The 12056-nt window shown below is 41.2% G+C and overlaps 1 protein-coding gene across 3 annotated transcripts; it reads left to right on the plus strand.

The window, feature by feature from the left end:
• The first annotated feature begins 3550 nt into the window (after positions 1-3550).
• etf1a (eukaryotic translation termination factor 1a) lies at positions 3551-11073 on the plus strand. 3 transcript variants are annotated; one of them, XM_068714722.1, is made up of 11 exons: positions 3551-3665; positions 4036-4146; positions 5544-5719; positions 6439-6578; positions 6705-6843; positions 6957-7147; positions 7729-7858; positions 7964-8137; positions 8250-8314; positions 8410-8557; positions 10321-11073. In XM_068714722.1, the coding sequence occupies exons 2-11, from the start codon at positions 4061-4063 to the stop codon at positions 10401-10403; spliced, it is 1332 nt and encodes a 443-aa protein (XP_068570823.1). In that variant the 5' UTR covers positions 3551-3665; positions 4036-4060; the 3' UTR covers positions 10404-11073. The 3 variants fall into 3 exon arrangements, with proteins under 3 accessions (XP_068570823.1, XP_068570821.1, XP_068570822.1); XM_068714720.1 differs by having other exon boundaries at positions 3552-3669; XM_068714721.1 differs by lacking the exon at positions 3551-3665 and adding an exon at positions 3692-3929.
• Positions 11074-12056: the final 983 nt, after the last annotated feature.

Genomic DNA, 12056 nt, shown 5'->3' on the forward strand with positions numbered 1-12056 from the left:
CTGACGAATATGATCCTCTTTTTCACCGAGGAGGACAGAGAACGAGAGCCTGAGAGACAGATACACACTGAGTCACAGATTAGCTAGTCAGCAGAGAATATGTGCTGCTTAATTCCCTCTGAGGAGTTTAACGTTTTCCTCGTTTGTGTCAGGAGCTGCTCTGCACACATTGAGGGGCAAATTAAGATTTTTGTGGGAGGGGAAGCATCAAAGCTTTAACATGTCAGTGACCACAAGGGTACAAGAGTCAGGGAAATAGGTATCACAGAGCTTTGATTTGTTTAATGTTTCATTTTTAGTCATTCACTTTTATAGGTCCCGGATGTTGGCCCTCTCTCAAATGCAGCCAAGACAACTTCCATGTCTGATTATGTAACTACCTGCTTCTTTTCTGCAAGTGTCTGATTGGATGCATCTTCACTCCCTCTGTCTTTTTGCCCCACTCACATTTTTTAGTAATGACAAGCAAGACTGTGTCCTTGAATACCCCTGAGAGTCACACCTTCACTCATCCCTCTCTCCCCTCAACCCTACTCAAGCAGATGGCCACAGATGGGGAAGTAGAGCCCTGTGAACCCGGTGGCATCTGTTTTAGGTCAGACACAACACGTACACAAAGCGCTTCCTTCTTATGACATCCTTACCTGCACAGGTTATGAAAGTACAATTTGATTTAGAGGTTACAGTTGTGATTGTGTAAGTAGTGTCAAGATGTTTGAGTCTATTATGTTGTATTGTTGTATGTTTATTATGTTATTATACAAAAAGTACAGTTAAAATACATTATTGTTTTGTTCTGGTCAAGAGTATACAAACTGACAGAATGTAAAAGCATCATCATTTACTTACTTGTAGATATTACACATACAGTATGTACAAAGAAGCAGTTTCAATTCACAGGCAAATAATGAAGAAATGAAGTTGGTATCATGATAAAAGTTGTAACTTGACATTCATGATTTGTGATGTGTTGGTTTATCTGTTGTATTTTCAATCGTTAAACACTAAATAGGTTTTGAATATTGTTGTTTCAATGTAGGCCTATAGGATTCTTGAAGTTCTCTCAAAGCACAGAATACTAAATAATAACAAATGTACACAACAACTAAACATCTCTCTAACTGCTGGGATCATGAGAATATTTTGGATCTGAAAGGGGCTGAAACCCTAGATTTAACCCCATTTGCTGATAATATTCCTTGCCAGCGTCTTATTTAGCTCTTTAGAATGCTGAGGATTGAACAACCTGTCAACCTTCTCTGCTCATCTGAATACTCATGTGTGACGACCAGGTGAAATGAGGGATAGCGGCCCTGGCCAGGACAGCTCCCATCCACAGTACAGCGAGCACCATTCATTTCCAAACGACAGATCATTACAGCTCTGATGGTCGACAGATGGTGATATATTGGCGCAGATACCGGTGCTGGCCAATTTTGGAGGCAGTCGGTTGCACAAACTGCTATATCACTTTTTCACTAATGATAAAGCTATCCTGTGAGTGTCAGATCCAGACAGAAGCTCCAACCACCTCCTCCCACTCCCCCAGTTCACCAGAGATGGGTAATACAGCAGAGATCCTTCTTGGGCTTGTTGCTTCATCCATGAACAGATGTTTGTTCGGATAGAAACAATCACAATTCACTAAAGACACTGACTAATATCCAGCATATGGCAACCTAATAAACTGAACTCCACAATTACTACGACAAATACACAACAAGACCTGACTTATGAGTGTCCCAATGAGCGAAGCAAGAACCAGAAGCTCCAGGGATACGATGCTCCTTCATCAACTAATGAAAACAAGCCAGACACTGAAGAAGCCATTCACTTGTCCTTAAATCAATGCTGTCATCTAGTGGTGTAAATGTGTATAGGTCACAGTATTCTTCCACTGCTCCATGAAAATGGAAAAATGCAGGTTGCTTCTGTGTAGATCTTCCATTGAAGAGGGAAAAACGTCAGACTTAGTGTCATACTATACCTAACATAACATAGATAGACTGAAAAATGCAACATAAACATATCAGGAAGAGTGACACATCAGACCTCAAGCCCAACTTGTATAAATACAATACGCTTTTCTATTAGTTGAAAATATTTGTGTTATATTTTCTATTTTTGTGATTTTATGAGTTCAAAGTCTGTACTAAATGCTTTAATGTATTACTTGTTTTTCCTGTAAAAATACCAAATGTCATTGTACCTAAAACATTAAGAGTGAAAAGGACAAACTGATATATTTTAGTGAATATGACCCACCATATCTACAGAAGGCTCAGTAATTGCTACTTGTGATACAGAGTGACCTACACCCCTTAATAAGAACACTATAATACACAGCACTCACACTGCAATCTCAGGCTTACACAAAGCTCACTCAACATCCCACCAAATAATTTGCATCTGCATCATCAACCTCAACAACAGAAGGTTCTGCATTACTGAGCGGCCTGGCTTGAAACACATTGCTATATTTATTTTTCCTTTTAAGTCTGTCCTTTCTAAGTCTACACCGCCAGTCACGCTAATTGGACAGCTGAACTTTCTCTGGTTTGAAAGAGCCCACTTAGCAGTTTGGAAGCCACATTTCCACAACATTCACAGGAACTAGATATATAAAAGAAAATGCACATGTGTAACATTCAAGACACCTGTTGCATCACAAAATATGGTATGGTAGGTGGGTGGGTTGCAGAGTTCAGTTTTGAGAAGAACATAAATCACAATGACTAATAGTATCAAAACGTGACTCCTGCTGTAATGTCTTTTACTCTAATTCAATTGTCATGAGACCATCTACTGCTGAAAATGTCACTGCAGTTAATCCTCCTGTCCTTCCTTTACCCACTGCTGGGTTTTGAAGGCCAAAGATTTCTCACATTTCACAGTGTGTACGCCCAGTGAGAGTTGGTATGACTGTTTGGTTTGTCAAAACTCAAGTAAGATTGTGCAAAACAAGGTGTCCTTCTGTATTTGCTTTTGTATTTTCCTGACGGGTAAAACCTAAAGATCATAATAATGTTCTTTAACAGTGGAATTTGACAGTGGTTTCAGAAAAATAATTTTTCAAAGGTATATAGTGTAAGAAAGAAAGAAAGACAGCCGTTGATGTGAGTGGAGTTTTTCTGGCAAACACGTTTTTATAGTGTCCAGCAGAAGTCGCTCTTTACACTAAATATATGGAAAGAGCTCACATAATAAGTACGCTGATGACAATGTAATATGTAGGCTATAAAGGCACCCTGAAGTCTTTAGCTGGAAGTACAAACTCTAATGGAAGTAGCAGTAAAACATGTCTATGCCAGTTTTGCACAACCTGTTAATTCAACAGAATTATTTGCGTCACATCACTCTAACTACAAGTCCCATGATCCACAGTTAATGACGCCCACCCAGCTTCGATGACGTTATTTTAGCTTCTGTCCAATCGTTGTTTAAATTGTATGATTGACGTACTAGCCGGGAGCTGTTATTGGTTTCTATGTGGTTTCCAGGAAGTGAACGCCACAATTCAAACCACCTCCCACATGTGAGCCCTGCCGTTAGCACCACGCGCAGCGTGTGGAGGAGAGAGAAACCGGTCGGGAAGGCAACGTCACTCCTCGGACCACCGACTCGACGTAGCGCAGCGGACAGATAGCGGAGCGGCGTTGTCCGAGGCAGGTACCGTACCTGTTCCTTTTTTTAATCGATATATACACAACGCCTGAAAAGCGGACAGTTGTTTTCCAGGAGAACAGGAGAAAGTAGGTCGTATTAGATAAGAACAGGGTGGACGCTAGGGCCTGGCAGAAGTAGGCCCGTTATTCTCCGCGCTCTAAACTGAGAGAAACAACCCGGTTTAGAGTATTTTCCTCACGGTCAGCCCAGTGGCCAGTACTGGTTAGGCGCCTTAACGGACACCGCGCCCCTAGGTCGGAGAGGTACCTAGTCCAGCCGGTTAGGGCAAATGTTTTGCCAACCTAGTAAGACAGTAAATATTGGCAAATATCTTTACTAGGCGGGTTACACATATGTTTTTCTTTTCAGGTGCTGAAGCGATTACAGCAGAAAGATGGCGGACGACCCCAGCGCGGCGGACAGGAACGTGGAGATATGGAAAATCAAGAAGCTGATCAAAAGTTTGGAAGCTGCCCGTGGGTAAGGGATTTATTTTAGCTGTGAGCCAATGCGGTCACGGGGCCAACTGTGCGTGGTGATGGTGCGAATGTTGACCGCCGCAACAGCTGGAGATCGGACAAGTGGGGCCGAGTTTGGGAGGGGTAGCTTAGCATTGCTAACTTAGCATTGCTAACTTAGCTTACCATAGCTCTTACTGCTAGCTTGCTAAATGCTAAACCCTAACTGCTGTCGCATTTAGCCCGCCTATGAGGTTGAGAACGTTGTGTTAATATGGAAGAATAAATGCGCCGCTTTGTCTGTGTCATGAACGACATCGCGGAGAATGTTGCCATAAGTCCTTCAAAGCGTTTAAAACTAGTAATGGCAATTTTTTGGCTGTGTTGCTAATGACACCCGCTAATAGACGTCATCTCTGGAAAGAGGCCGCCATGGGTGTCTTTTAACAAGAAAGCACGTTGATGAGAGACGAGGGCCGGCTAGCTTACTGTTGTACATTTTTCGATAGACTAGTTCTCGAACTTCAAAGGACGTTTGCTTGGACTTTTACACGTTGATTATATGACAGAGCTTCTTAATTCCCCTAAGATATTAGGTACCTCATGTCAGGCGGGCTGGTCAGCGGTTCCCTAAAAGCTGTACTGGCTACAAAATCGTCAATTGTAAAGAATTTCCGACCAGTTGCTTGCCGGTAGGGACACTGTGGCCTTCTTGAATAATCAAACACGGCATGTAAATGTGGGTATAGCTACTGGTAGCTTGCTCTGCGACAGCTTGCCGTCTAGTGTTGCGCAGAATCTGCTGTCCTATGCTCCACCGTCTGCCATGTCTCACACACACACACACACACACACACACACACACACACACACACACACACACACACACACACAGTTGACCGTTTGCCCCACATTCATCCAGCTGCTGCTACCTGTGTGTGTGTGTGTGTGTGTGTGTGCGTGTGCGTGCGCGTGCGCGCAGTGTCAGCCTGTACTGGTTAAGCTTTGTCTTTTGACTGGCAGCAAAAGGAGAGTGTGTAGTAGTCGGACTGATAGGGTCCTCGGCTTCAAGGGCAGATATTGTGTACTGTGTGACTGAAAGCCCATCCTGTTTGTCCCTCAACCTTTCAGACCTTGTCAAGGTGATATTTTGCAAGGGAAGGTTGTGTGTTTACAAAATTATGAGAGCAAGAGGCTGTGTTATCGTGAAAACGGATTAAAGTTCAGTGTAATCCATACTATCTATAAGCATTGTCTTTGTAACATAATATGAATTACATAGTTTGTGGTGCTTATGCTGTTAATCTCTCACTTGTGTTTATAGTGAGTTGTTAGACACTGCATTCCATACCACTGTGTGTATATGTAGGCCTAACTGTTAATGTAAGCACTAACATTAAATCCATGCTCTCTTTCTAGTAATGGCACCAGTATGATCTCACTGATCATCCCACCCAAGGACCAGATATCTAGAGTGGCCAAGATGTTAGCTGATGAGTTTGGCACCGCTTCCAACATTAAGAGCCGAGTCAACAGGCTCTCTGTACTTGGGGCCATCACCTCTGTACAGCAAAGACTAAAACTCTACAACAAGGGTATGTGTTACAGTGAAAACCCAAATAAAATCCTGCTGACTTCCATGTGAGAGTTACCTTTGTAGGGGCAGCTGTACAGAATTAACTCCCATCTGGACTTTGAAAAAAAAAAAAAACCCTCCTTTTCCCCGAAAAGGCTAAATAGATAATCAAATCTAGTGTTTCATTGACGTGTAGTCATATGTCACTGATGCAAAGATATATTTTCTGTGGCTGTGACAAAAGCTACTAAGTAATCATTGATTACAGAGATTCAGATTAATACACATGAACATGTTTTCAGGTACAGTGGTTCTAGACCATAAATGAAATCGTCCAATATCTTAAGCATTTTCTCATGTGTCTATATGTTGTATTATGCACCTCCCATGCAGCTTCTGACCACCTAGTAAATGAGAGGGCAATGTTTCTAGCATGAGATGTGGTGATAATGGCATTGAATTGTAAAATAGGTTCTGTAAGCATGAGAGAAGGGTGTGCATTACCCATCGGTTCAGTGTATACGTCACATAACAGAAAAACATCCCAGGGAAAACACTTTGGACCTTTTGTCACCGTATGTTGTGGCATTTCAGAACCTCGAGTGAAACAAGTGTAGTGACACATCTGAGAGAGCTTGATGATGCTGGCCGCCCCTCTAGAAACTCTACATTGTTCATTAATCCTTACAAAAAGCTGACATTTGTCTTATGTATCCTCTGACCTTTGTGTCTTGTCAGTGCCACCCAATGGTTTGGTTGTGTACTGTGGCACCATTGTGACAGAAGAAGGCAAGGAGAAGAAAGTCAATATCGACTTTGAGCCTTTTAAGCCAATCAACACCTCCCTGTACCTCTGCGACAACAAGTTCCACACCGAGGTGAGAGCTTTCACTTGGTTTCTGTGTCTGCAAATAATTCAAACTAATAAACATATCTCTCAGTATCTATATTACACTTGCGTTCTGTCTCATTATCCATTCTTTCCAAACCTTCCCCTAACCCAGGCATTGACGGCCCTGCTCTCCGACGACAGTAAATTTGGCTTTATTGTGATCGACGGTAGTGGGGCGCTGTTTGGCACACTGCAGGGCAACACCAGGGAGGTGCTGCATAAGTTCACTGTGGACTTACCCAAGAAGCATGGTACTGACCTAGAATACTCACAAAACACTGAACTTTGATATTTTTAACTATTCATTTTGCCTATAGTGAAACATTGTAAAGATTGTGTCATTTGTTCTCGATCTTTCCTTCAGGCAGAGGAGGGCAGTCTGCTCTACGTTTTGCTCGTCTCAGAATGGAGAAGAGACACAACTATGTGAGGAAGGTGGCCGAGACAGCGGTCCAGCTCTTTGTGTCCAACGACAAAGTTAATGTGGCAGGAATGGTCTTGGCTGGCTCTGCTGACTTCAAGACCGAGCTCAGCCAGTCGGACATGTTCGACCCAGTAAGTCTGTGTGTGTTCTCTCAAAAAACATGTGAAAACAAGACAAATACACAATTAAATCAACTAAGATCTTAAGTCAAGACAACTCTATCTTTCTAAACTTAAAATTGTGATATGGGAAACATTCACACTAGCTGTACACGTGTAACAAATAGATATTCTGAATACCCTCTTAAGAACATTACATACATTTAATTTAGCAAAGTGTGAACAATTACATAGTTTCTGCATGCTGTGGGTAAAGGACTGTCTTCCAAATCCTCTTTGTATTCTTGGTAAATACAGTGGGGTTAACTGGGTGTTACTCCGAGCAGTTCATGCCAATATGTCTTTACAATTTTGTATATACTGTATACAGCCATACCATAATGAAGAATGACTCCCTCAAACGTTATTGATTTCAAGTGCGCTTCCAATTATATCATGTTCCGCCTGTGTGTGGATTATTCTGTAGTGTGTTTAACCTGTGTGTGTGTGTGTGTGTGTGTGTGTGTGTGTGTGTGTGTGTGTGTGTGTGTGTGTGTGTGTGTGTGTGTGTGTGTGTGTGTGTGTGTGTGTGTGTGTGTGTGTGTTTTCTACAGAGGTTACAGGCCAAGGTTTTAAAGCTGGTGGACATCTCCTACGGAGGAGAGAATGGTTTCAACCAGGCCATTGAGCTCTCAGCAGAGGTTCTCTCTAATGTCAAGTTCATCCAGGAGAAGAAGCTCATAGGTGAGTCGTCCTTGGAACAACAGTTGGGTGTCTCCAGAGACAGCTTCTGAAAACAAGAGCTTTTGTTGTGGTAGAGATTGTCTTAATGGTTGTCCCGCTTTACAGGAAGGTACTTTGATGAGATCAGCCAGGACACGGGGAAGTACTGTTTTGGTGTGGAGGACACACTCAAAGCCCTGGAGATGGGAGCAGTGGAGATCCTCATAGTCTACGAAAACTTAGACACCATGCGTTACATTCTACGTGTACATGGGGCAGAGAGCAACGGATTAGAGAACGGTACACAGACCACACATATCACATCTACCGCTGCTGAGAAACAGGAATATGTTGAAAAGAAATATAAATATTATGCTGACATGATCTTCATGTCTCTCCTTTTGGTTTTCAGATGAGAAGACTTTGTACTTGACGCCAGAGCAGGAGAAGGACAAGTCTCACTTCACAGACAAGGAGGTGAGCACTTCAAAGAAAGGACAGATCCCTGTAAACTAAGTTAGACGCTTTACCCATCATGCCATGCTTTTCCTGACTCTTGATTGTGTTTGTAGACGGGGCAGGAACATGAGCTGATCGAGAGCATGCCACTGCTGGAGTGGTTCGCTAACAACTACAAGAAATTTGGAGCCACGCTGGAGATAGTCACAGACAAGAGCCAGGAAGGGTCCCAGTTCGTCAAGGGCTTTGGAGGCATCGGGGGTGAGCACACGATTGTTTACAGCTTAGGATGAATGAAGGAATATATGTAGTTCAGTTGGTATGTATCTGTGACTTACTGAGAAGATGTGCTTTCTTTTGTAACCTGGAATAGTGTGTGAAACGAGCCTTTCTGTAATCGGCCACGTGGTTGCTTAAGCTGCTCTACCAAAGTTCATTTAATGCTGAAGTTGGCAACAATCAAGACATTGATAGCCTGGGCCATATGATTGCAAGAATTTCACAGGCTAATAATAATAATTGGCTTAGCTCCATGAACTCAACACTATAACATATACATAGTGGGTTATGGCTAAAATTAATCTGGCTTAGAAGATGCCATTTCCACTTTTGTGAAAAATAAGTGTTTAACGGATCATAAAACTCATGAATCGGCTCACCACAAAAGAAAAAAGGGAGCAAATATAACTTTTAGAGATCCCTAATCGCGTTTTTTTGCCACCAATACTAATTGATGAGCCGTATTGGCAGATACAGATCCCATAGTTGTTTGGTTATACAGCTGGTTTACGAAACTCCAGATCTTTTCCAAAAAATAGTTTCAACCTCTCTGAAGTCAGTGTAAACATTAATAATTGTAAATGTTATCTTGTTACTTTGTTACAGTCATCTATAGGGTCTTCACAAAAACACACAATTTAAATAAGTAAATAAAATATTGTATTTTCATGGATTAAGACAAATTGTGTCATTAGTAGTTTTATTGATGTATTATAAGCTGCTTAGTGTAAACAGGTCATAGTTTCCTCTATAATATCTATTTGTTGTTGTGAAAACATCATCAAACAACTGGATTTATTCAAGTTTCTCACAAACACTAAATTTTCCGAGATTACATGTGAACACATCATGATACCGTTATAATTTACCTTCGCCCAATACTCATTTTCATCGAACAGAGCCTGAACGCATCATAAAGTAACTGAACGGAACAGAGCCTGAACGCATCATAATGTCACTGAACAGAACAGAGCTGAACGCATCATAATGTAACTGAACGGAACAGAGCCTGAACGCATCATAATGTAACTGAACAGAACAGAGCTGAACGCATCATAATGTAACTGAACGGAACAGAGCTGAACGCATCATAATGTAACTGAACGGAACAGAGCTGAACGCATCATAATGTAACTGAACGGAACAGAGCTGAACGCATCATAATGTAACTGAACGGAACAGAGCTGAACGCATCATAATGTAACTGAACGGAACAGAGCTGAACGCATCATAATGTAACTGAACGGAACAGAGCTGAACGCATCATAATGTAACTGAACGGAACAGAGCTGAACGCATCATAATGTAACTGAACGGAACAGAGCTGAACGCATCATAATGTAACTGAACGGAACAGAGCCTGAACGCATCATAATGTAACTGAACGGAACAGAGCCTGAACGCATCATAATGTAACTGAACGGAACCTTCGTTCATTTGCCGTTAGCAGAAAAGATTTTTTTTAATGAAGACCTACTACTTCCCTGTACATTTCCTCAACCTAATAATATATTGTATTTTTTTTTTTATTCAGTAAGTAGTACTTAAAAAAAAAAAAAAAAAAAAAAAAAAAAAGAGGATTTTGTGAATTCATGCTTTTTTGGATACAAATGCTGCCAACCGAATAGCTAAGAAGGATTAGCTTATCCTAATACAAATTCTTCCTTTAATGCTGCCATGATCTAATCAAACAGGACATAAGCCGGTCAGCCATCATATCACCTTTGTCATTTTGTGTTCCTCAGGTATCTTGCGGTACAGGGTGGATTTCCAGGGCATGGAGTACCAAGGAGAGGACGATGAGTTCTTTGATTTGGATGACTACTAGGTAGTCGGGGACTGATTATTTGGAGAAAAACAGCAAAGCAAAGGAAGGAAAGAATGAAGAAATGAGGAAAGAAAAATGCCACCTCTCTTGCAGCAAGTGAGAGGTGCAACTGTGTTGACCATATATGACAGACACACCTTCCAATTTACCTGTTGCATACACAAACTTGCGCATACATTTCATCTGTACACACAACAAACAACATCACACAGGCTGAAGAGGAGTAAGATTTTCTTTCATCCAGAGAGGGAGAAAGCCTTTCCTGAATAAATCCCTGCCTTAGAGTGCTGGTTCCTTCCCCTAGTTGGATTGGACTCGACTCATTTTGTTAATTTTTTTTTCTCCTCCCCTCCATTTTGAATGAACACAACAGCAAGTTCCCAGATTCCTCGTTGCCCCAAACCCAGTCTGAAGATGAACTTTGGGCTCACTTCTCATATATAGAAAATATATTTTCCTTTCTTGCCTCATCGTGTCTCCCCTCTCTCTCCCTCTCGCTCTCCTCCCTTCAACGCTTTCTCTCTTTATTTTATTTTTTTTCCTTTTTTGCATTTCATTTTTTTACTGGTAACTGCTGCTGTTGTATTTTATGAGAGTGGGGGATTTTTTTTACCTGGGTTTCTGTAGAGAAAGGGGGACAAAAGTATTAAATTTGAACTGCTGAAAACCATTGCTACCTCCTCATCTGCTGTGGTCTCAATCTTGTGCTGTGTCTGTCCTCTCCCTGGGAAGGCAGATCCTTTCTTTGCTTTTCTGACTTTAAATGAAGAATTTTATAGTCCTGTGTGATTGACAAGTATACATGACTGCTTTTAGGGGATTCTTTTGTTGGAATTATTTCATCAGGATTCACCTCCTAATGTTGAAATTTGATTAATTTTAAATTGCAGACAGCAAAAGTATTAGATCTGTTTGATTGCATTATCTTGGCATTCAGGTGATGTGATCCAATTAGAATTAACCTCAAATTTTCAACCATCTGAGTCCCAATTATAAAATACCAGCTGTGACATGTTTAATTGCTTTTGTGAATCTGTGATGCCTCTATGATCAGAAATGCATTCAAGAAGTGCATGTGTTAATGCATTCTTGTTGATGCAATTTTAAATGTGATATGTTGGTCATCTAGAAAATGAGGTTTGGCATTTGCTTGCTTCTATTGGAGTGGATTTTCATTCATAACGCTGGAAAGTGGTGAAGACGGAACTACCCAAGGAGCTGTTAAAGAATGACCTCGTTGAATACTCCAAAAAACTCATCCGTCCTCATAAAAAAAAATTGTCTCATTGATTCACAAGACGAGCTCAGGAAGTAGAACTGTATTAAGGAGCTTGGGTCAATGAGTTCTTAGAATAGGCTCTGATGAGGAAGGAACCAAAACGTCCTGCACATCACAGCCTCAAAACTTGCCCAGTTCTGAGAGTAAGATTTTAATAATTCTAAAATTAACACTCAATTGACCAGCCATGTTTTAAGAAAGCAGGGTAACGGAAACTGAAGTTGGATAACTTACTTTGTTGATTAACATCTGAAATCAATCCATGTTCACACAGTTCCATGTTTTACTCAAAGTTATCCCATTAGCTCTGTGACATACTTTTTGCAGGATGCCTTTGGTGTAACTATTGTCACCCATCCTTATTTAATCCTGTG

The sequence above is a fragment of the Cebidichthys violaceus genome, unplaced genomic scaffold (assembly GCF_023349555.1).
Source record: "Cebidichthys violaceus isolate CVI_PGR_0920_01 unplaced genomic scaffold, fCebVio1.0.p SCAF_2, whole genome shotgun sequence".
In the NCBI taxonomy this organism is placed as follows: Eukaryota; Metazoa; Chordata; class Actinopteri; order Perciformes; family Stichaeidae; genus Cebidichthys; species Cebidichthys violaceus.

Coding starts and splice junctions, on each gene's coding strand:
- etf1a (XM_068714722.1), top strand. CDS start 4,061: ATGGCGGACGACCCCAGCGCGGCGGACAGGAACGTGGAGATATGGAAA. Junction 5,720..6,438: donor ACTAAAACTCTACAACAAGG/GTATGTGTTACA, acceptor GTGTCTTGTCAG/TGCCACCCAATGGTTTGGTT. Junction 8,315..8,409: donor CTCACTTCACAGACAAGGAG/GTGAGCACTTCA, acceptor TTGTGTTTGTAG/ACGGGGCAGGAACATGAGCT.